At 43.8% G+C, this 25,000-nt stretch overlaps 1 protein-coding gene across 1 annotated transcript in view; it reads left to right on the top strand.

Annotated features, from left to right (window-relative positions):
* LOC135090288 (neuroligin-4, X-linked-like) overlaps positions 1 to 25,000 on the top strand; it is a 150,777-nt gene that overhangs the window by 78,250 nt on the left and 47,527 nt on the right. The window contains exon 2 of the mRNA XM_063986932.1: positions 13,060 to 13,869. Within this exon, the coding sequence (XP_063843002.1) occupies positions 13,464 to 13,869 (406 nt within the window). The 5' untranslated portion in view covers positions 13,060 to 13,463. The remainder of the gene's footprint in view (positions 1 to 13,059; positions 13,870 to 25,000) is intronic.

Below are 25,000 nucleotides of genomic sequence, written 5' to 3'. Positions count from 1 at the left end.
CGGAAATATAAAGACTTCATAACGTAGGACATAACTATACCGGACCACAATTCCTACCCAGATTCCTTCCGTACGCAGGATATCCCAGGAACACTCTCCTTTCCATCTCATTACTCAGACATCCGCAATAACCAGAGAAGCTCGACTTGTGGGATGATCCACCCTCGTGTCCTTGGCCGGTGTTCGGAAACTCTCTCTCTCTCTCTCTCTCTCTCTCTCTCTCTCTCTCTCTCTCTCTCTCTCTCTCTCTCTCTCTCTCTCTCTCTCTCTCTCTCTCACCACGACTATTTTCAAAGGCCACAGAGATGGTTGGCCTGGTTTACAAGTGTTTCTCCTGTTAATAATGTAGAGGTCTTGTTAACTCGTCACTAGAACCGTAAGAACATCCTTAAAAACCCGTGTCATTCACCACGACTATTTGCAAAGGCCACAGAGACGATTAACCGGGTTCTCAAGGGTGTATCTCCTATTAATAATGTAGAAATATTATCAATCTATCACTAGAACTAATAAACGCACTTAAGAGCCGTTTCCCTTGATAAAAATGTAGAAATCTTATCAATCTGTCAGTAGAACCATAGAAACGCCCTTAAAAACCTGTTTCATCTGTTAATAATGTAGAAATCTTATTAATCTGTCACTAGAACCACAAAAAAACATCCTTAAAACCCGCGTAACGACAACTGGAGCCTTTGGAGTAGTGGAGATGCTGAACGAAGTGTTGCACAATATATTACTTATTGAGACGACCCATGGACAGCTTTCCTTACGCCCTGAGTTGTAAAAAAGTGCGTCGCGTCCCTCAATGGCGCTCTGAATGGATAAGCCGCGCCATCCCTGCCGCCAAGGACCGATCATATTGGATTCTGCCCCAAACAAGCACCAATGACATCTAACAGAGTGGTGGTAGTGGTGGTGGTGGATAGAAACACAGCAGCAGATTTTTAGTTTATCAGGGAATATTTTGGTTGCAGTAAGAGAGAAAGGGGACAAAAAAACTGGGAAGGAAAAGAAGAAAAGGAACACAGTAGCAGATCTTTAGGTTTTTAAAGGGACGTTCTTTGGGAGTGCACTATTAGATGTCTGTAAGAGGAAAGGGTGAAAAGGTGGAGGAGGTGGTGGATGAGGTGGAGGAGGAGGAGGAGGAGGAGGGAGACGATTACTGCTATTACTTCTACTACGACGACGGTGATCTAGAACAATAACAAGAACAAAAACGTGAACAGGAACATGGGAAAAACAAGATGGACAATAACAACAACAACAACAAGGACAACAAGAACAAGGACATGAAAAAGAACAAGACAGAAGGTCAAAGTTCGAGGAGGAGGAGGAGGAGGAGGAGAAGGAGGTGGAGGTGGTGGTGGTGGTGGTGGTGGTGGTGGTGGTGGTGGTGGTGGTGGTGGTGGTGGTGGTGGTGGTGGTCTTCCCTATCAAGTTTACTAAAGGGAAGGGAAGGTGAAAGCTTTCCCTAAACCTGAAAGAAAGGAAGTCTATAAATATGGACAGGACAACCAGGCTCTTCCCTTCCCTCGCTGCCTGTCTGTACCTCCACCTCTCATCGAACTAACCTAACCTAACTTAACCTTGCCTAACCTGACCAGACCTCTTCCCTTCTCTCGCTACCTGTCTTTACCTCTCACTGAACCTTAACCTCACTTACCCTAACCTAACCTAACCTAGCTTAACCTATCCTAATCAGAGCCTCTCACTTCCCTCCCTACCCTGTTGCTCGTGCTGTCTCTAACCTAACCTAACCTAACTTAACCTAACCTAACATAACATAACCTGAATCTAACTTAACCTAACCTAACATAACATAACCTAACTTTTAACCTAAGCTAACCTAACCACAAGTCTTCCCTGCTCTTGCTACCTGTCTGTACCTGCATCTTTCACTGAACACAGACAGACAACACACCGCCCACATGTCAAAGGCCTTTTTCTCTTTTCTTCTTTTTTGTAAGTCTCTGGACAAAAAGCAACAAAATAGACTGAAACAGGCCCTTTGAATGTGTCTGTCCCCAAGAGTACAGTATAAAGGACAGTCCAGATGTCAGAAAGAGCTGCTGGGATACACTTTCACGTCAGAATTGTAAAAATAAATAAATAAATAAGATAAATAAATAAAACAGCTAATCAATTTTTTTATTCATATGTGCTAAATGGTTAAATAAAATGATGAAAAATAGGGCAAACTGAAGATACCAGTCACCAAGGAGTGTGGGTAGATTCATCAAAAGTCTTACCGAAAAACACTTTTAACCTGAAGAATATAAAGAAAGATAACAGATTCTACTTTTTTGAGGGAAACCTTAAAAAGAATCTTTCCATGCCTGCCTCCTCTCTGCCAGTACTGGTTTCCCCTCGCCCCTGTCTCCCCTCACCCCCTGTCTCCCCTCACCCCAGCCCTCCCTCACTCTTTTCCCTTCTCCTTTACATACAACTTCCCTTCCATCACGTACTGGACGCTCCCCTCATACTCCCCCACCTTCACTCTCTCTCTCTCCCCTTCTCCTTTACATACACGCTCCCCTCTCTCACGTACTGGCTGCCCCCCTCCTCCTCCTCCTCCTCCCATCGTCCTTCCCATCTCTCATCCTCTTCCCATGCCCGGCCACAGTGAAGGACGGAAGAGTAACAAAGGCAAAACGAAAAAGAACTCAAAAAAATGGTTGAAATACGGATTGGATGCGTTCACTTGTTCTTCTTTCACAGACGCAAGTGATTCAGGGAAAGATTTGCCGAGCGTTGCTGTTCTGTGTTTTCTGTAAAGGATTCCTGCTTCCACCGGTGATATTTCCAGGTTATGAACAGGGAAGAAGGGACGAGTGGGAGGAAAAATAATGGGAAAATCTCTTTGGTGCTATGATGTTTTCTTTTCTTTTTTTTTTTTTTTTGGGTGGGGGAAGTGTGTGTGTGTGTGTGTGTGTGTGTGTGTGTGTGTGTGTGTGTGTGTGTGTGTGTGTGTGTGTGTGTGTGTGTGTGTGTGTGTGTGTGTGTGTGTGTGTGTGTGTGTGTGTGTGTGTTTCGTGATTTTTGTGTCTGGATGTTGTTTGTTTTTATTTGTTTTTGTTTTTTTTTTGTTTTTTTTGGAAGGGAGAGGTGTCAATTTTTTTTATTTATATTATTTACTGGTTCAAAAAATATCTTTTACTTTTATTTTTCCTTTTCCTTTAACTTCCACTTCTATTTTCTTTTATCTTCCTTCACTTTTCTTTTTTTTTTTTTTTTGCTTTTTTTTGGAGGGGTAGGAAAACTCTGAATCTATATTATTACAACTCCAGATACCTAATCACTTACTCTCACCTTATATATACATTTTCCTTCACCTTCATTAGTGCATTCAATATTTTCCTCACCTTTCATTCATAATTTTCTCATCACTCTTTATACGCTAAAAATCTGAACTCAATCAATATCATTAACGAGTTCAGATATTTCGTTGCTTAGTCTGTATATTTTCCTACCTTTCCTTCAGCTTCCTCGTGTGCATGTTTCTCTCTCTTCATCTTGCTCCAATTTCCTGGCGGGGCGAGATAAGAGGCGAGGCAACACGAGGCAACAGGAGGCGGGCGGTGATCAGTGCATAATGTTGGCGATTGGAAGGGACGAAGCAGATGGGAAGATAACACGAGTATTGCTGATATTTATGTATTGGGAAGCCGGCCAAGGTTAAAAAAGACAAGAAGAAAGATTGAAAAGAGGAAAATTTGCTTATATTGACGTTCCTCACTAAAATTAGATGGATAAATAAGTGGATAAGTAAATATATGAATAAATATGAGACACGAGAAAGAATGGATTATTTTCTATGGTGACTTGAAATTCTATTACTACTACTACTACTACTACTACTATCTTCTAAGGTCTTCAAAATCTACTACTACTATTATTTTCTAACACGACTTAAATAAAACTCTACTTATGATCTTGAAATTCTTCTTATTACTATTATTACCAAGTATATCCGCATTATTACACTATCTTCCTCCTCATTCATTATTAAAGAGCAAGAAAATCAAGTTAAATTATACAACGCTTCATTTTCTTTATCACTGCCATCATTACCATTGTCATTATCACCATTGTTCGTATTTCCATCATCATCAAAGACCGTATAATATTTCAACAGCCCTTCTTGATTGAGGGAGAGAGAGAGAGAGACACTATATAAAAACACACTCTCACTCTCTCCCTTCCCACTCTCTCTCATAAACATCCGAAATAACTAAGAAACTCGTAGGAACACACAAACAATTACGCCATCACCCTCTCCCTCTCTTCCACTCTTTCTCCCTCACTTATATCCCCGCCCACACTGCCCCGGCCTGTCGACGTCTTCCCAATTCAGCTTCAGTACAGCGCCTCGAGCGAACAATTCTTGGTTGGAGGGAAAATTATTTGCCCACGCCAGTAAGAGTTTTCCCTGGTGGTTTTTAACGGGAGGGAGGGAAAGAGAGAGCCCGTCTAGGAGGAGGAGGAAGGTTAGCAGCAAAGAGTAGGAAGGGGTGAGGAGGAGGCGGAGGAATAGGAGGAAGAGCAGGATTGTTAAGGAAGAAGAGGAAGGGAATGACTAAGAAGAGGAGGAGGAGGAGGAGGAAGATTAGCATGAGGAAGGTCAATACCAAGAAGGAAGAGAAGAATGACTAGGAGGATGAGAGGAAAGAGGAGGACTAAGAGGAAAGGTAGGAGTAACGAGAAGGGAGGCAATGAAAAGGAGGAGGATTTGGAGAAGAAAAAAAGACTAGAAGGAAGGAGGAGGAGGAGGAAGAGGAGGAGAACGAGAATGAGAAACAGGAGGAGGAGGAGGAGGAGGAGGAGGAGGGGGAGGAAGAGGAAGAGGAACAAACATAACAAAAATAAATGACCTGGAGTGCAAGACAAGACAGACGGACAGACAGACATGTACAGTGAATGAAGAGAAGGAGGAGGAGGAGGAGGAGGAGGAGGAGGAGGAGGAGGAGGAGGAGGAGGAGGAGGAGGAGGAGGAGGAGGAGGAGGAGGCGCGACCCGTGGGAGCATAATGAGGGCCGTGGGAATATAATGAGGGCTGTGGTGTTTAAAATGAATGAGTTACGAATATGAGTAGATAGGATAACAAGAAGAACGAAGAGGAGGAGGAGGAGGAGGAGGAAGAACGGGAGAAGGAGAAAATTTTTAACTACCGATACCAAACAGCAACAGACCTTTAAATATTTCTTCGAGTTTTTTCATTATCTGTTCCACATTACTAGCAGTACAAGACGCAGGGCAGAACAGTGAAAGGAGAAGAAGGAAGAGAAAAACATGAAAAAAAAAATGATAAAGGAAGATTGAAGACAAAAGAACGATGATATAAAAAAAAAAATTAACACAGCAAAGGTGAAGAAGGAAATAAAACAGGAGAAGTAAAATAAAAATGTACATAGAATAAAGACAGGAAATAAAATAGAAATAAAAAAAACTGAAAAAAAGTAAACATTTCCTAAACGAACCAAGAAAAAGGGATTGATCAACTTGAAGATTTGAAGACGAAGAACACAAAGAAAAAACCAAAGACTAGCATCCAAACATTACATACAACAAAAATAGGAAAAAAAAAAAAAAATACATACATTTCCTACACGAACCATGAAAAAAAAAACCAGTAGATCAACCTGTTTTCACTCGCAAATCCAACACGCTGCATCAAACACACGAACAGACCAAAGAGTAACATGATATCCACCACTTCACTACATCCAGAGTGTGTCCCATCACTGCAACAACTCTAACCAAAGCTTTCCCATTTATTTCCCCCCTACTGTCATATCACAACTGTCCTCTGTCCTTTTACCTTCAGTCTCTGTCAACCTATCTCGTTACAACTCTGTCTAAAGCCCATTGCAGCTATTCTCTCTCTCTCTCTCTCTCTCTCTCTCTCTCTCTCTCTCTCTCTCTCTTAGCTTGTCTGTCAAAGTGCCTATCTATCTCACTGTAATACTTTGTCTGCCCTTCCTTCTATCTGTCCAATCTGCCCCATTATAACTATTCCGTCTCTTGCCCTTCTTTTTTACCTGTCCTTGTCTCTATGTGTCTCTTTACAACACTTTCTGTCCATCAGCCTTTCAGTTTACCTCACCCCTGTTTCATTATGGTACCCACAATACCTTCTTTCTCTTCGCTCCTCTGTCTATCTGTCTATATGTCCATTAAAATAACATGTGTCTATCAGTTAGTCAATCTACCAACCTGTGTTTTCAATTAGTCTCTCAGCTGTCTTTCTCTCCCATAACACCTACCCCATCTGTTCTTCTGTCTACCTGTCCTATCTACCTGTCTACCTGTCTACCATTCCCTCTATCTGTCTACCCGGCTCTAAGCTGTCTAACTCTCCTGTAACACCCATGCCATTTATCCATCAACTCTTCTGTCTACCTGTCTACCTGTCCGCTAGTCCTATCTACCTGTCTACCCGTCTACCTGGCTGCCTGGCGCTCCAATAGTGTTTGTTTACATTGCGAAGGTCAGAGTGTTGTGTTCCGCGTGACTAATCTTGGAAGACCAGCAATTAATTCCCCTTCCATTACGCGGAGATTCCCTAGCGATCTTGTGTGTGTGTGTGTGTGTGTGTGTGTGTGTGTGTGTGTGTGTGTGTGTGTGTGTGTGTGTGTGTGTGTGTGTGTGTGTGTGTGTGTGTGTGTGTGTGTGTGTGTGTGTGTGTGTGTGTGTGTGTGTGTGTAGCAGCAAATTCGTGTTTTTTATATTTTAAAACGTTTTATTTTTTTTTCTTTCTGGTCGTCTCTCTCTCTCTCTCTCTCTCTCTCTCTCTCTCTCTCTCTCTCTCTCTCTCTCTCTCTCTCTCTCTCTCTCTCTCTCTCTCTCTCTCTCTCTCACTCTCTCTCTTGCACTACCCAATATCTCTACCTAAGTGACAAACCCAGAAGGAGAAAGAGAAAGACAGAGACTGAACGAGAACTAAAGAGAAACAGAGAGAGTGAAAGCAAAAAAAAAGAGAACGAAAGAAAAAAAAAACTAATTCGCATTCACACTAAAAGCACTCTGCAATTCGGGCTCTGTTTTCCACTTTACAAATTTTTATCCCCATGGCGACGCAATATTTCTATACCGTCATGCGTTATTCAAGTCGATACATTTACGCGCCACTCCATGCTACTTACCGCACGTACCCGACCCCTAATGCCGCGCCTCTCCCTCTCCTCTCCCCCTCCTGCCGCTCCTCTCGCGCAATTCATTGGCAATACGTATTAACAGACGGAAGGACACGGGTAAATGAAAGCACGAAAGCATGAAAGCAAATCTCTCTCTCTCTCTCTCTCTCTCTCTCTCTCTCTCTCTCTCTCTCTCTCTCTCTCTCTCTCTCTCTCGCTGCTGCTGGATTTCATGTGCTTATCTAAGAACACAAGCGAGAGAGAGAGAGAGAGAGAGAGAGAGAGAGAGAGAGAGAGAGAGAGAGAGAGAGAGAGAGAGAGAGAGAGAGAGAGAGAGAGAGAGAGAGAGAGAGAGAGAGAGAGAGAGAGAGAGAGAGAGAGAGAGAGAGAGAGAGAGACTAACAGATACAGAGGGAGCCAAACAGTGAGGGAGAAGATATTATGACAAGACAAACTAAAATGACAGACACACAGAAAGACGGATTGAAAAACTGACAGAGGAAGATAGATGGACAGAACATGGCGGACGGAAGAGGCAAAGGAACACCAAAACTGACGGAGAGAATGACAGACAGACAGAAAACTCGACAAAATAAACTAGAAAGAAAAAAAATACTACTACTACTACTACTACTACTACTACTACTACTATTATTGCAAATCTTACAAAACCACTACCACCACTACCACCACACCATTACCACAATTAATAACCAACCACACAACAACAACCACCACCACCACCACCACCATCACCACCACCACATAATCTTTTCCAATATCAACTCAAGCCAACCATCTGCTCTATCACCACCACCAACACCACCACCACCACCACCACCACAATTTCCCCGTCCAGTCACAAACACGCTTCAAAAATACTCTTTCCATTTCAATTTCATCTTTTTTTATTATTTTTTTCCCTTGGTCTCCTTTCTGAGTTTCCTTCCACACACCTCACTTTTCCTGGCTCAAGAAAGTGGAGGAGGGAAAGTGGAGGAGGAGGAGGAGGAGGAGGAGGAGGAGGAGGAGGAGGAGGAGGAGGAGGAGGAGGAGGAGGAGGAGGAGGAGGAGGAGGAGGAGGAGATGGCAATGAGGGAAAATGAGAGGAGAGAGATGACAGTGTGTGTGTGTGTGTGTGTGTGTGTGTGTGTGTGTGTGTGTGTGTGTGTGTGTGTGTGTGTGTGTGTGTGTGTGTGTGTGTGTGTGTGTGTGTGTGTGTGTGTGTGTGTGTGTGTGTGTGTGTGTGTGTGTGTGTGTGTGTGTGTGTGTGTGTGTGTGTGGATATCAGTCTTCGATACCTTTCTGTTTCCTCTTACTTTTCCCCTCATCTCTTTCCTTTTTACATTTTCTAGCCTCTCCTTCCCCCCTACCACCCCCTCAAACATTTTCCTTCCAGTCGAGCACCGAACGGGAAAGAGAGGAGGAGGAGGAGGAGGAGGAGGAGGAGGAGGAGGAGGAGGAGGAGGAGGAGGAGGAGGAGGAGGAGGAGGAGGAGGAGGAGGTTGGTCTTGCATTCCATGGGTATTTCAAAGAGGTCGGTTTGAGAGCGTTCCACATGAGCAAAGTTGAAGTCCCGGAAGTCAGCAGATGAGGAGGGCAAGAAGATACAAGGAGAGAGAGAGAGAGAGAGAGAGAGAGAGAGAGAGAGAGAGAGAGAGAGAGAGAGAGAGAGAGAGAGAGAGAGAGAGAGAGAGAGAGAGAGAGAGAGAGAGAGAGAGAGAGAGAGAGAGAGAGAGAGAGAGAGAGAGAGAGAGAGAGAGAGAGAGAGAGAGAGAGAGAGGAATAAAGGCTTCGTTTGCTCCTAAAAATATTAACACGTACATGAATAACAAATAAAATGAAAATTAAAAAAAAAATAATTGCCCGTATTACATTTGCTACAACAATCAACACGTACATAAAATTACTAGGTACAATAAACAAAACCTGTATTTCCTACTTTTCCATTTTAGCTGAAATAAAAAAAAATAAAAAAAATGACACTTAAATTCTTCACTGCTCTAATATTCGAGGTGAAAATACTGATAATAGCTTTCCAAGTAGTAGTAGTAGTAGTAGTAGTAGTAGTAGTAGTAGTAGTAGTAGTAGTAGTAGTAGTAGTAGTAGTAGTAGTAGTAGTAGTAGTAGTAGTGATGCATAAAAGGTAAAGTAAAATATGCAGGCACTTACATAAAGCTTAATAAAAATAAATAAATAAATAAATAGAACTGTACTTCATGTCATACTTTTCTACTTTACTTGCACACATGAAACAGCAGACGGTGAAAACAAACTACTTACATCACTCACTACACTTAAACCCGTGAAGTGCGTGCTAAGTAAAGCAAACAAACTCTTTAAGTAAGACTATGAAGTATGAAGGTAACACAGAAACCTTTTTTTTTTTTTTTTCTGCAGGTGTGTGTGTGTGTGTGTGTGTGTGTGTGTGTGTGTGTGTGTGTGTGTGTGTGTGTGTGTGTGTGTGTGTGTGTGTGTGTGTGTGTGTGTGTGTGTGTGTGTGTGTGTGTGTGTGTGTGTGTGTGTGTGTGTGTGTGTGTGTGTGCGCGCGTGCGTGGGGGGCTTAAACGTAAGTCAGGTAAATGGTAAAAGTTTTCATCACAACGTTCAGGCAAATTGTGAAAGTTTATATATATATAAAAAAAAAAAAAAAAGATGGCCGTGTATTAAGGGTTTACTGAGATGCTTTAATTTCCTGCCTATTTGCGTCACGACTTTGGTTAATGGTTAATATTAAATTTCACAGGCAGGGAGGGAATGAAACTTGCAAAGGCTCAGTTTGGTATTGATTCCAGACTGGATTAAAATGTTGTACTGGGAATTCACTTCATTTTTTGGGGGTCAATCTGGTTTCGTTTGGGGATTGAAAGTTATGAATAAAATGTAGATGATGATGATGATGATGATGATGATGATGATGATGATGATGAAGTAGGAGGAGGAAGAGGAGGAACACAATAACAGGAATAAGAACAAGAACAAAAACAAGGACTAGAGCAAGAGATCAAGAAGAACAAGATGAAAAACAACAAGACAAAGACAAACACCACCACGTACAACAACAACAACAACAACAACAAACAAACAAACAAACAAACAATAACAAAAAACAAAAACAAAACAGCAAATACATGCATTCATACATTTCAACCTCACCATAAAACATGACAAAATGAATTAAAAAAAATAAAAACAAAATGAAAACAACTAAATAAAAAAAAAGAAAAGAGAAAAGAAAATAATCCAGTCCACTTCCACATTTCCACCACAAAACATCTCTGCAAATCACCACCACCACCACCACCACCACCACCACCACCACCACCACCAGAAGAATGTCCCCACGCATTAATATGGAGAGCAGGACAAAAACCTCAACTTCCCTCCACTTTTTCCCTCCATTAACGGAGTGTGAGTGAAACAAACCCTCCCTCCCTCCCTCCCTCCCCCTCCTTACCTCCCCTCTACCGTTTCTCTCTTCCATCCACTTCCCTTCTCCCGTTTTCTATCTTTCCCTCGAGGTTCTCTTACGTTTTCTATGTTTCTCTATGCATTTCCATGAATTTTATGTATACTTCTCTTTATTTATTTTTTTCAGTTCCATCTTTCATTGAATTTCTTTCCTTTTGGCTTTCTTCCTATTTTTCATGTCCTCCCTTTCATTTTTCTTCATTATACGTGTTATTATTTCACCATCTTTTCCTTTCCTTTGCTCCATTCCTTCTATTTTTCCAAGGTCTTTTCATTTTTTCCTCCCTTCCTTCCTTCCTTCCTTATTTTCTTTCCTTCCAGCATTTTTATCATTTCCACTTTTCTTTCTTTATCCTTCCCTTCCTGCTTTCCTTCTTCCTTCCCCCTCCATCCTCAAGTAATCTTTCCTATTTTCCCATCTCTTCTTTCCCATCCCTTCACCCCTTCTCAGCCCTATCATTCCTCTCTTTCCTCACGTATCCTACCCTAACTCCTCCTTCCTTCCCATCCCATCCCATCATGCTCATCCCTTCACCACTTAACATACGTACGTTCCCTAACCACCCCATCCTTTTCTTCCCATCCCTTCAGCCCCTTCCCAGCCAAATCATTTCCTTCCTTCCTCACGTACCCTAACCACCATCCTTACCTTCTCATCCCTTCTATCTCCTCAGCCCCTCTTAGCATACAATGGAGCCCCAGGTCACTCCACTCCCTAGGGAAACACAACACTGCACACGCCCTCCCCACACCCAGTGCCTCCCCGACGCTGCTGCTACGAGGTGGGTTTTAATCAAGACGTCCTTCAATTCTCACCGTTCTAAGGTTACACAGACCAGGAGGGAGGAAGGGAGAGGGGAGAGGGGGAAAGTGATGTGTTTTGAGGTGACTGGAGGGAAAAAAAGGGTTGAGAGAGAGAGAGAGAGAGAGAGAGAGAGAGAGAGAGAGAGAGAGAGAGAGAGAGAGAGAGAGAGAGAGAGAGAGAGAGAGAGAGAGAGAGAGAGAGAGAGAGAGAGAGAGAGAGAGAGAGAGAGAGAGAGAGAGAGAGAGAATTTGATTCGAGGTAATACACGAAAAAGAAAGGACGAAAGTAAGAAACAAACAAACAAAAAAGAATAAGGAAAGAAAAAAAAGAACCAGACAAAATAAAAAAACAAAAACACAAAAACACAAAAAAACAAATAAATGAAATAAAGAAAAGAACAAAAGAAAGAAAAAGTGTGTAAAATAAAACAGCCTCTCACTGATAGAATATTAGTTAATGGCCGTTCGTCATGATGAAAATGTAAGTGGTCAGGATTTTTTTCCTTTTTTTTTTCCTGTCGATGTAATAGCGCGAGAGAGGGAGAGGGAGAGGGAGAGGGAGAGGGAGAGGGGAAAAAAGGGTAAATAAATGTATGAAATGCACCGACATTTGGAATTACATTGGGAAATAAAATATGATTCCCCCTCTCTCTCTCTCTCTCTCTCTCTCTCTCTCTCTCTCTCTCTCTCTCTCTCTCTCTCTCTCTCTCTCTCTCTCTCTCTCTCTCTCTCATCACTTACGTATTTTCTCCTATCCATTCTTATCCCTCCATATCCCACTCTTTCCCACATTTGTTTCCTCTGACCCCGTCATTCCACCTTCCTATGACTTGAACTGTCTCAAGAGGCACATTAACACAACTCTAACTAATTTGTCCAGGCGGGATTCGAACTCTTGTCTACTCAACTCTTTATAGGGAGTGACATTAAAGCAAGCCTCTCTCTCTCTCTCTCTCTCTCTCTCTCTCTCTCTCTCTCTCTCTCTCTCTCTCTCTCTCTCTCTCTCTCTCTCTCTCTCTCTCTCTCTCTCTCATATTCACAAACATTGATATAGCATAAAAGTAGCGGATATTTTTTTTTCTTATTTACATCCCCATATTAAAGAGAGAGAAAAACATGAATGAAAGGACACCATTTTCATTCAGGCCAAAGACGCATTAGTATTACTTCAGGAACGAGTGATGAAAGCTGTATAGAGAGACGGCAGAGTGGATTTCAATGGGAGGCAGCGGGGTGGTGGGGTCTGAGAGGTGAGACGGTGAGCCGCGCTGAGTGGGATGAAAGACGTCACAATCAACTCGACAGGTGGGTGGTGAGGGGTAAGGGGTGAGGGGTGATGGGGGAAATGGTTGGTAAGTACTGTACAAGTTTAATTTATTCTGAGCAAGATTCTGAAAAACTTTACCCGTGTTGGTTACATTAAGATGTCTTGTGGCTCAGGCTGGGAGAGAGGAAAGTTTCCGCCACAACCTATCCATACTGAATGCTCGTGTGTGTGTGTGTGTGTGTGTGTGTGTGTGTGTGTGTGTGTGTGTGTGTGTGTGTGTGTGTGTGTGTGTGTGTGTGTGTGTGTGTGTGTGCGCGTGCACGCCTCATCTATCAACAGTACTCTTCCTCTGTCCTAATTAATCGCCACTGTTTCTCCCTACAGGAGTGAGGACAGTCGCGGCGCCGGGTCGTGACGGCGCGGGTGGTGGTCGTGGCCTCGCGCCGAACATGAGTCGTCCTCTGCCAAGGAGCAGCTCGAGGCCCGGCGTGAGGCTGTCCCCGCCCCCTCCTGTGAGCAGCCCGCGCACTGACGCCCTCCCGCACAGGCCGCGGCGAGCAGGTGGCGAGGTCTGAGGAGCAGACCATCAGGCGGCTTACTGAGGCTGACGCGGGCGGGGATGCGGTGGTAGGGGTGGCGGGGGGAGGGGAGCAACCCGGACCAGCCACGATGGGCCCGCCAGCAGCCCTGGCTCCGGGGCCCCGCCAGTCCACCCGCCCACAGGGGACCGCCGCCCCCCACGTCCAGAGTGCCGCCAGGGTGTGCCGGTGAAGCGCCGCAGCCTCAGCATGGGCGTGGCGTGGGTGGTGTGGGCCGCGGTGGCCAGCGCCGTGGTGAGCGGCAGCCATCCTGACCAGGTGCTGAGCCGCACGGTGACCACCAAGTACGGTAAGATCCAGGGCTTCATCCGCCACCACGCCAAGTACCCGCTGCCGCCCGTCGAGGTGTTCCTGGGCGTGCCCTACGCCTCGCCGCCCCTCGGCGACGGCCGTTTCACGCCCACCAGCAGCCCGCTGCCCTGGGACGGCGTGCGGCGCTGCACGGAGCTGCCGCCTGCCTGCCCGCAGCCCCTGCCGCAGCTGCACGGCGACGAGGAGTCCCCCGCCCGCGCCGCCCAGCTGGCCTCCCTCAGGCGCCTTCTGCAGCACCAGAGCGAGGACTGCCTCTACCTCAACATTTACAGTCCACACGACGGTAAGTGAGCCGCCCTCTGTCTTTGTTGCTGCTGCTGCTGCTACCCCGCCAGGTAGTCAGGCAACCAACACACACACACACACACACACACACACACACACACACACACACACACACACACACACACACACACACACACACACCACCTTATACCTGCGCGGCGTAACGTACAAATTAAAAGGCGCCGAAGCTCCGCATCCGAGAAATTGTGCTTTAATTTGGTGGTGAAGAATGTGGAGGCGAGGCGGCGTTTGTGTCGACGGCAGGCACTGGGCGGGAAGTGAGGGGCCCGCAGAGGCCATTAAGGTCCCCGCCGCCCTGGGAGACGCTCGCTCGCCGGGAGGGGAGGAAGGGGAGGAGGAGGAAGAGGACAAGAATGAGAAGCAAGAGCAGGAGAAGGAAAAGGAGGAGGAGGAGGAGGAGGAGGAGGAGGAGGAGGAGGAGGAGGAGGAGGAGGAGGAGGAGGAGGAGGAAGAGGAACAGGAGGCGGCGGCGGCGGCTTGGTGAGGTATCAGTTAATTATCCATGAATCCTGATTAACAGCACCGTAAAGTTTGGAAAGCGAATCCCCGCCGCGTCCAAGATTACTTACTATTTCCAAAACACTCAAAAAAGAAGAGGAGGAGGAGGAGGAGGAGGAGGAGGAGGAGGAGGAGGAGGAGGAGGAGGAGGAGGAGGAGGAGGAGGAGGAGGAGGAGGAGGAGGAGGAGGAGGAGGACGTATAATAAAACACCAAAAGCAACTTTAAAAATTTTTCCCTCGTCGCTGCAAAACACGCATCGGGTTACCTGAAAACATTTTGCTGTATACGTAACGATGAAAGAAGACCCAACTCACCAACCCACCAGCCAACCCAGGCATTTATTCATCCTCCTTACTTATTATTCATCAATTCACTTTATCCTCATTTTAAGCAAACGCCGAAACCATTCATTGTTCACATTTATCGCTTTTCCGTATCCTATGCCCTCCTATGCCTACCCAATGCCCCCCAACCTTTCCCCCTAGTCCCCTCCGTGTCCTTTTCCTTGCTCCCCTTCGCCTCAGCGGTTTGGGTTCACTGGATAAAAAAAAAAGGACTCACTCGGATCCAAATGAGACAGTTCGAATCACACCGAAGCTCCGACTCTGCCTGAACGGCCCCTTGGCACGACACTGACTCTTGTTGTTGTTGTTGTTGTTGTTGTTGTTGTTGTTGTTGTTGTTGTTTTTATTGCCCTGTTGTGTTTCGTTGTGGTGGGGCCGGTTTGTTGGTTGGTCGGGGTTTCTCTCTCTCTCTCTCTCTCTCTCTCTCTCTCTCTCTCTCTCTCTCTCTCTCTCTCTCTCTCTCTCTCTCTCTCTCTCTCTCTCTCTCTGGTGCAGTGTTGTCGCTTAGTGTTCCAGTGTTTCGTACAACAATGCAGGCGGCGTGTAGTCCAGAGTGTTGCGCTGTTCTGTATTGCTTTGTGTTGCATGTTCAGCGTGTTTCTGTACTCTCCGACTGCCACGGCTTCCCCTCAAGCTTAATAAAATGGTGGTGTAGCTTAGGGTTGTAACTGCTAGAGACACCAGTGAGAGGCAAAGGAGTGGTGAAGTTATTCAAGCCTTTAAGTGTATGTGGTTTGATCTTAGGGTTAGCTGGGTTAGGTTGGGTTAGGTTTAAGATAAGATTGGTTAGGTTAGGTTAGGTTAGGTTAGGTTAGGTTAGGTTAGGTTTGGTCTGGTTAGGTTAGGTTAGGTTAGGTTAGGTTAGGTTTGGTCTGGTTAGGTTAGATTAGGTTCAAGATTGGATTAGTTAGGTTAGGTTAGGTCTGGTCAGGTTAGGTTGGGTTAAGTTAGACTAGTTAGTTTTTAGGTTCGAATAAATGAAATTAGATTACATATACTAGATTATCATAAAGTTATGGTTATGTTCAATTACATTACATGAGATAAATAAAAATTAGATTACAAAAGGATAGATTACCAAGGATTTCAAGACCTACCACACCCACGCACAGTTCCCCACGACCCCACACCCACAAAGTCCCCACACCACCACCTCACCACACCCCATCCCCCTCCCCATCCCCACTTCTCCCACACACCACCACACCACCACCACCACACCCCACCTCACTCCTTCCCCCGCGTCATCTCCTCTGTCTCCCTCACACCACACCACCACACTGTCACACCCCCTAGCTCCTCCCCCCTACCCTGCCTCACCCCGCCTTATCCCTTCCCTCCCCCCTCCACGTCCTCTCCTCGGGTTGGGCACAAATTTCCATCATTAGTCTCGCAAGCTATTTCTTGACATTGGAGAGTAAACTGTGATAATGAAGTTTGAGGCGCGATGAAAACTTTTTTTTTTTTTCGTATCAGAAGGGCAAGTTTACCGCCAGAAGAACCCACAGTCACTCATCACCCTCTTCCTCTTCTTCCTCTTCTTCTTCTTCCTCTTTATACTCTCTTTGCATCATTGAGTCTAGTCCAATATTTGCCTGATAACTCTTTACTTGGTTAGTTTTGTATCTTTGTTGAGTGTTGTGTTTTGTTTCCCTCCTCCTTCTCCTCCTCCTTTTTCTTGTTCTTGTTCTTGTTCTATTCATCCCTTTCCCTTCCTGCTCCTTCGTCCTCCTCCGTGGCTAATATGTCTATCTATATCTATCTATCTATCTTTCATACCTTTCAATAAACACGTACTTTTCTTTTCTTTCTTGATCATTTATACCTTCCCTCTTAATACTTTCCATTTGCTCATATTTTCTCTGTAATATGAAAACAAAATGCTCATCTTCTTACAAATTTCTTACCATCATAGTCTACTTCCACACCTCTCCCCCTCTTCCTTCCCTCTCACGTTCCTCTCTCCCATTTCCTCCCTCTCACCTCCCCCACCTTCACTTTTACTCCATTCTGCCCTTCACCTCTTATCTCTCCCTTCCCTTCCCTTCCTTCCACTCCACCTTCCACATTTTCCTCCTCCACCTCTCCCCTCTCCCCTCTTATCCCCCCTTCCTTCCACTCCACCTCCTAACATTTTCCTCCTCCACTTTCCTCACTCACATACACTTCCTTCCTCCCTCTCCCGCTCTTCACCCTCCCACCTAACACCTTTTTTTCGCTTCCTGCATATATCCTTCCTTCGTAACCACTCTTCCTGCACTTTCTTTTACATTTCAAGTCCCTCTACCCTTTAGTCACTCTTTAAGCCACGCTAAGCCACGCCACGCCACGCCAAGCCACGCCAAGCCACGCCACGCCACAAGGCCGGCCAGAAAGTGAATCCAAGAACACTGAGGCAGATATAACTTGCAGGAGAGGAAAACTGGAGTGAATTAAACCAGGAAAACAAACGAGTAATGCGTTGAGGAAGCCAGCTAACCGTTACTAAGATTCGTGCAAAGCTTCACATCCCACACACACACTTACATACATACTCACACTCAGACGTTCATCCGGCGAGACTCTGGCAGGTAAAAAGGTATCAATTGAGAGTGTAAAAGCATCCCAAAATGCCACCTGAATACCGGATCATTAGAGGCGAACGAACGAACGAACCGCCACTGCATTTTAAAATATTATAATTGGGGAGATAATGAGAACCTGAGATGTATTTTCGTCCACTCACCTCAAGGAATGAGGAAGATGGATGAAAAACAATAGAGAGAAAGAAAATAAAGGGAAAATAATTAAAAGTTCAGATAATATTGAGGTTTTAAGAATAACCTGACTCGTACTCTCTCTCTCTCTCTCTCTCTCTCTCTCTCTCTCTCTCTCTCTCTCTCTCTCTCTCTCTCTCTCTCTCTCTCACTAAAAGGTTCATGGTAGTGACACAGTAAACAACAAAAAGTCCCCTCAACTCCCCTACTGCAGAGAGAGAGAGAGAGAGAGAGAGAGAGAGAGAGAGAGAGAGAGAGAGAGAGAGAGAGAGAGAGAGAGAGAGAGAGAGAGGGATCAGTGGCAGGATTAGACTGAAGCTCCCTCTCACAGCCACTGCATCCCCTCTCTCTCTCTCTCTCTCTCTCTCTCTCTCTCTCTCTCTCTCTCTCTCTCTCTCAACTTTCTTTCATGCTTCATTTTCTCTCATCAAATATTATTAATTAATGTTTCTCTCTTACATTTTCTTTTTCTTTTTCTTTTTTTTTATTCATATGGTAAATTTATTGAGTTCTTTCATCTTAACCCTTTCTCTCCCTCGACACCCTCTTCACCACTTGAAACTGTAGGGTACTTTTTTTTTCTCTCTTTTTCTTTTTTCTTTCTTTCTTTTTTTAGTCCATAATGAATTTCTCTTGTCATCAGCGTATTTTCTTCCCATTTTTAACCATTTTTAACCATTATTAGCTGGTTTTATTTAATACTTTTCTTTAATTTTTTTTCTACAAAGCACAATTTATCACCACGAAAAAATCCAGGTCTTTTAAAACTCTATATCATGAAATGTTTGCTTTTTTTTTTATCTCATCCACTTTTGACAGCTTATTTTTTAATGGCAATGGGATTTACAAGTGGTCCTATCACGGTCATGGTGGTTATGGTGGTGATAGTAGTTGTAAGTTATAGTACAGTTGATAAGGGAGTTCTAAGTTGAGTTTTTTTTCGGTATAAAATGAGGAAAACACCCACAAAAACTTGGTTAGTCTTTTTTGTAGACGTAATGGGCGAGCCAAGCATTCCAAAAACATGTGCCTTTCAGTTTTTGTGTGGTTATTATTCTCTGGTACTTTCCTTAACAATTTTTGGAACATTTCTCTCAAACTATATAAAAAAAAATTAACCTTTGTTTTTTAAGAGCGTTTAGTTCTTCTATATTTTATCATCCATTCATTATCGTCTCAGCTTTTCGACTATTTCAATTCAAAGCATCCCTAGTTCATTTAATCTCTTATAGCTCAATTTTACTTATTCTGATACATCTGGATCTATTCTTGTTTCAACTCTTCAACTAATTCAGTCTATATATTAAAAAAAAGAAATTCTATTACTCATTTCAAATCTTCTACCTCCGTTCACATTTGATCCATTAAGAAATCTCTATTCCTATTTACTCTACTTCCAACAAATCCAAAATTATTTCACCTCTTCTATCTTTGTTCCATTCAAAAACTTCTCTGCTCTTGAATTTCTACAACACACCCCACAAAAAAAAAAAATAAATAAATAAATAAATAAATAAATAAAACACCTATTTAACACCACTTCTATTTCTATATTATCCCTTCAGAAATCTTTCCTCCTATCAACTCTACTACCTCTTCTCCCTTTCTTCCACCCATTCATAAATTTCCCCTTCTTTTCAATTCTACTGCAAACACAACAACAACAAGAACAACAACAAAAAAATTACCTATTTAAACCTCTTCTACCTTTATATTATTCATTCAGAAACCCCTTCTCTCAACCCTACTACCTCGTCACGCCCCGCCATGCCTCCTACAGTAGTAATATCGAGGCCCTTAATATCTGAGTCACGAGGGGCACTGGTGGAGTGGGCCTGCCTTCAGAACAGCCAATACAGCAGAAGGACCCTTGTGGCAATAATTCTGCTGCAGTCCTCCCTCTTCATTTCTATTTTCATAAACAGAAAACAGGAAGCCGGTTGCCCGTGACCGTATTTCCTGGGCCGTGGAATATACTAAACGTATTTCCATTGGACTCACTGTATTGTTCCTTGTTTTATTCATTCTCCCAGTCCCCTTTTTATTTATTTTTTTTTCGTTCTGAGCTTTGTGAATAAATGGTGAGGGGGAATCGGGTGACAAAGAGGGAGATATGGAGATAGAGGGAGAGGGAGACTGGGGAGATATGAAGAGGGAGCGGGAAGGAGAGAGGGAAAGAGTTATAAAGATGAGATCCAGGTCCAGATTTTATGAATGGGTGACAAATTGCTGAAAAAAAGACCATAGTATAATTGGGTCAAAGAAAATGGAATGACAAGAACTAGGTCACGTATGAGTTAAAGTAATGTAGGAGTAGAAAGCAGAGGACGAAACGAATTTAGTGGAACAAAATGGGGTAGAAAAGGGTGGCGCAACATATGGACGTCTTATGAATGAGTCAGAGGAGATTTAGTGACTTATGAATGGTTACTGAAGAGAGAGAAAAAAATACTTGTGAATTGAAAGTAAAAAGAATAAAAAATCAGGCAAAAACAAAGACGAATAGAGCCTACTTATGAAAGGATGAGAAAAAAATAGAATAGAATAACATATAAGCAATTAATAAAGGAAATACAAAGGACAATAAAAAAAATACCTATCTATGAATGAATGAATGAATGAATGAATGAATGGCGGTAAGGGAAAACAATGTATAAATTTATCAGTTGCAAACATGTGTGTACTTTTGTAATATATAAGTTAATACTCGTACATTATTCACTTCAGTTTAAACCACAAGTCGGATTCAGGAAGAAACAATTCTATAAATGGCTCAAAAAGAAAACACAGCAAGCTAACTTAACCTAAATAACTAGAAAATTATGTAGGAAGCTAACTATCTTAACCAAAATAACAAGATAATGACGTTGCAACCTAACCTAACTTAACCTAAACAAGAAGAAAATTATATAACAACCGAACCTGACCTAACCTAACCTAACCTAACCTAACTTAACCTAAACAAGAAGAAAATTATATAACAACCGAACCTGACCTAACCTAACCTAACCTAACCTAACCTAACCAACCCAACCCAACCCAACCCAACCCAACCTAACTTAACCAAAATAACAAGAAAATGATGTACTAACCTAACCTAACCTCACCAAACCTAACCTAACTTGCCCTAACTTACCCACAAAGAAAGAGAAACAGCAAGGAAAGAAACAATGAAGAAGCGAAGACACGAACTGGTTATTCATTGCCTCCAGGTAACTTGAGAGTACACACGTTATCAATATTTTATGCGGGTGGTGAATAAGGGAAGACTGAGGCGTGAGTGACAAAGTGCCATGAAAAATGTATAAGATATATTCTCTTATGGCGATTCCTAAGCGGTACACAAACACATGTTGAATATTTCATAAACGACATGAAAACTTGGGCTGAATATTTGCTGTCACGTATTTTTTCTTGCAAATATGACGTAAATATTCACACCCACCCACCCCCACACAAACACACACACACACACACACACACATCGTTCTCTATTTCCTGCCTCATTATCTTAATTTTTTTTTTCTGCAAACAAATTAAAGAACGCCAAATTATGCATATATTTTTTTTTGTTTTGTTTTTGTTTTCGCCATTAACGTGACTGGCATAAACAAGTGTGTGTGTGTGTGTGTGTGTGTGTGTGTGTGTGTGTGTGTGTGTGTGTGTGTGTGTGTGTGTGTGTGTGTGTGTGTGTGTGTGTGTGTGTGTGTGTGTGTGTGTGTGTGTGTGTGTGTGTGTGTGTGTGTGTGTGTGTGTGTGTGTGTGTGTGTGTGTGTGTGTGTGTCGTACAAATATTTGAGTCTTTTTACAAATTCATGTTGTGTTAAGTGGCTTTACTCAGTAAGCTATCATATTTCTGTTGTTTGATGTTACCTTTCATTATTATTATCATTATTATTATTATTATTATTATTACTATTACTACTACTACTACTACTGCCTTTTTTATAGCAGTACAGTGGTGGTGGTGGTGGTGGTGGTGGTGGTGGTGGTGGTGGTGGTGGTGGTGGTGGTGGTAGTGGTGGTGGTAAATAGGGTAAATAGCAGAAGTAATAGTAAGTTTTGTTCTTATTAAGGGAGGAAGCCAGAAATGCAATTAATATGACCACACATGAGCGACTCCTCCTCCTCCTCCTCCTCCTCCTCCTCCTCCTCCTTCGTGCGGGAAAGTTTTTAATCAGCATATGGATGAAAAACCTGCGTATCCCAAGAGGTCTTCCACCACCGCCGCCGCCTCCTTCTCCTCCTCCTCCTCTTCCTCCTCCTCATGACCGCAGGGAATCTTAGTTAAAGGCCATGCAAAGTTCACGTGGAATGTCAGAAAACACTGGAATCTGACCTTTCTTGACCTAATCTGCCTCATCATTAACCTATCCAGTAGTAGTAGTAGTAGTAGTAGTAGTAGTAGTAGTAGTAGTAGTAGTAGTAGTAGTAGTAGTAGTAGTAGTAGTAGTAGTAGTAGTAGTAGTAGTAGTAGTAGTAGTAGTAGTAGTAGTAGTTGTTGCATCAGTACTACTACTACTACTACTACTACTACTACTACTACTACTACTACTACTACCACCACCACCACCACCAATCAAAGAAACACGGCCATACAAAACCACCCAATAAAATAAAAAAACATCACCATTAACACTAGAACACGCAACACCACCACCACCACCACGACCACCACCACCACGACCACCACCACCAGGAGAAACAGCAGCAGGAGGAGCAGCATCAGAATTACTAATAGTTGCAGAGATGGCGGAAAATTGAATCGAGAGCAAACTGGCACAACAGCAAAGCGAAGGTAAATTATAGAAATGTTCAGGGCAGGAAGGCAGCAAAATTATCGAATTGACTCATTGTGCTAATCTAATGGACGAAACTCTTGTATGTAGGCAGGCGAAAGAGCGAGAGCGAGAGCGAGAGAGAGAGAGAGAGAGAGAGAGAGAGAGAGAGAGAGAGAGAGAGAGAGAGAGAGAGAGAGAGAGAGAGAGAGGCAGTCCAGTCCAAATTCGAAATATTTAGACTCCTCTTTATCTATCCTATTTTGTGTTCGTCTGTTCATTTTCTCTCTCTCTCTCTCTCTCTCTCTCTCTCTCTCTCTCTCTCTCTCTCTCTCTCTCTCTCTCTCTCTCTCTGTTCCTCAATCTGACGCTTCGTGAAGGAGGAGGGAGAGGAGTGGAGGAAGGAGGAGAGGAAAGATAGAAGTGGAGAGAGAAAGGAGAGAGGGAGGATAGAGAAGAGTGGGAGGAAAAAAGAGAGGAAGGAAAAAAGAACGAAATATATATTAGAATTTATTAAGCCCTTATCAAATTTCACGGAACAGAATCCTTATTAATTAAAGACACAATGGAAAGATAGGAGTTTGTAAATATCTTGTCTTAATTTTCTTTATTTTTTGTTTTGTTTTGCTGTTGTTAAGGAGTGGGAGAAAGAAAGAGAGAACGAGAGGGAGAGATGGAGATAGAGAGGGAGAGAAGAGTAAAGAACGGAATTAAACGAAGAAAAAAACAAAATAAAGCAGAAGAGAAGAAGCAAGAAGGGAAGGAAGGAGAGAGAAGAGAAGAGTAAAGAATAAAACTAAATAAAGGAAAGTGATATAAAACAGAAAAGATAAATAATTAAGTTTTTTATTGATTTTGTGAGAGAGAGAGAGAGAGAGAGAGAGAGAGAGAGAGAGAGAGAGAGAGAGAGAGAGAGAGAGAGAGAGAGAGAGAGAGAGAGAGAGAGAGAGAGAGAGAGAGGAAGGCTTGGCTGGGTGCAGGAGGAGGCGGAACAGACTTTCTTAATGGGAAGAATAGGGGAGAAGGGCTGAACGGGGAGGACTGGGGAGGACTGGGGAGGACTGGCGGGGGGGGAGGATGAATGGGTGTGGAGGTCATACATCAAGAAGGCTCATTCATCCTTCCCCGCCGGGTCATCCTGGGTCAACATATATCCTACAGTTTATCACCTCTCTCTCTCTCTCTCTCTCTCTCTCTCTCTCTCTCTCTCTCTCTCTCTCTCTCTCTCTCTCTCTCTCTCTCTCTCTCTCTCTCTCTCTCTCTCTCTCTCCTGCCTCCACACACTATCCTCTTCTATTTTATTTTTCTTTCTAGTTTTCCTTTTTCCTCTTCCTTTCCTTTAGTCGTGTTATCGTTTCACTTCTTTCCTCTTTGCCTCTAATTCATGTTTTTTTGTGTTTTTCCTTCTTTCTCTCTTTTTTTCTCAATTCTTTTTTTCTTTTTATTATTATTTCTTCCTTTTCCGCCTGCCTCCCTTTCTTCGTTTTTCTCTTTCCCTCTTCTCTCAACACAAATCTCTTCCACTTCTACGCAATATCCTTCTCACCTCTTCCTCTTCCACCTTCCTTCCACATCCTTCAGACAATCCCCCACGTCACCCACTCTCTATCCACCAATCTCCCACCCCTCCCTCCCTTTCCATTCATCCTAAACTCTTCCACTCTCACCAATACTTCCTCCTCCACCCATCACACCCTTTCCACCCCTCTCCACTTTCCTCCCACAGGCTCTAGACACTCTCCCACCTCCTGCACTCTCCCAAACAAACTCTCCCCACACCTCCCCCTCTCTGCTCACCCCAAACATCAACCATTCCTAATATTCCGCTCATACATCTCTTCCACATCCTCCCATCCCCTCCACTTTCCTCCAGTCTCCTTTACACCCTTCTCCCATCCCTCACTTCCTCTCCTCTCACCACAAACATCCTCCACTTTCACTAATCCACCTTATAATTTGACTCCTGCTCCCCACAACCGCCTCACATAGCTTTCCCACCCTCCCATCCCCTCCCAGTGACTCCCATCCCTACCAGACCTACGCCCCATCCTCCCAGCCAATCCCAGCCCCCCCATAAGCAGCAGGGGGTGCCAGGAAGAGCTGTTCTGGACCATTAACCATTATGGAAGTCAGTTTTGGCCGCTTTCCAGTAAAAAACCTGTAAAATACATTAGCAATACAACCATGGAAGGAAGGGGAGAGGGAGAGAGAGGGAGAGGGATGGTGGGAGAGGGATTAATAAGGCCCAGCTATGCCAAGATACCGACAAAAGCAGAGAGAGAGAGAGAGAGAGAGAGAGAGAGAGAGAGAGAGAGAGAGAGAGAGAGAGAGAGAGAGAGAGAGAGAGAGAGAGAGAGAGAGAGAGAGAGAGAGAGAGAGAGAGAGAGAGAGAGAACCACTCACTCTCTCTCTCTCTCTCATTACCCAACCATATCCTCTCCCCTTTTCCATTTCATTCCCTCCCATTCCATCACTATTAAAAGACATATGACCCAAACTACCCTTCCTCTCCCTCCCATCCCCCTTTCCCTCCCCTTCCCCTCCCAATCTCCCCCCTCCCTCCCATTACCATCCTCATTTCCTTCCTCTACACCTCCCACCTCCTCCCACTTCCCTCCCGCCCCCGCCTCCTCCCACTCCCCCACTTTCCCATCCCCATCACGAGGCATTCCACTCAAAACAATGACACGAGGAAGCAAACAAAATTCTTGACGAGTTTCTTCCCCTGAA

This window comes from Scylla paramamosain, chromosome 34, assembly GCF_035594125.1.
Source record: "Scylla paramamosain isolate STU-SP2022 chromosome 34, ASM3559412v1, whole genome shotgun sequence".
Classification (NCBI taxonomy): Eukaryota; Metazoa; Arthropoda; class Malacostraca; order Decapoda; family Portunidae; genus Scylla; species Scylla paramamosain.
This window is presented reverse-complemented; position numbering and strand designations above follow the sequence as displayed.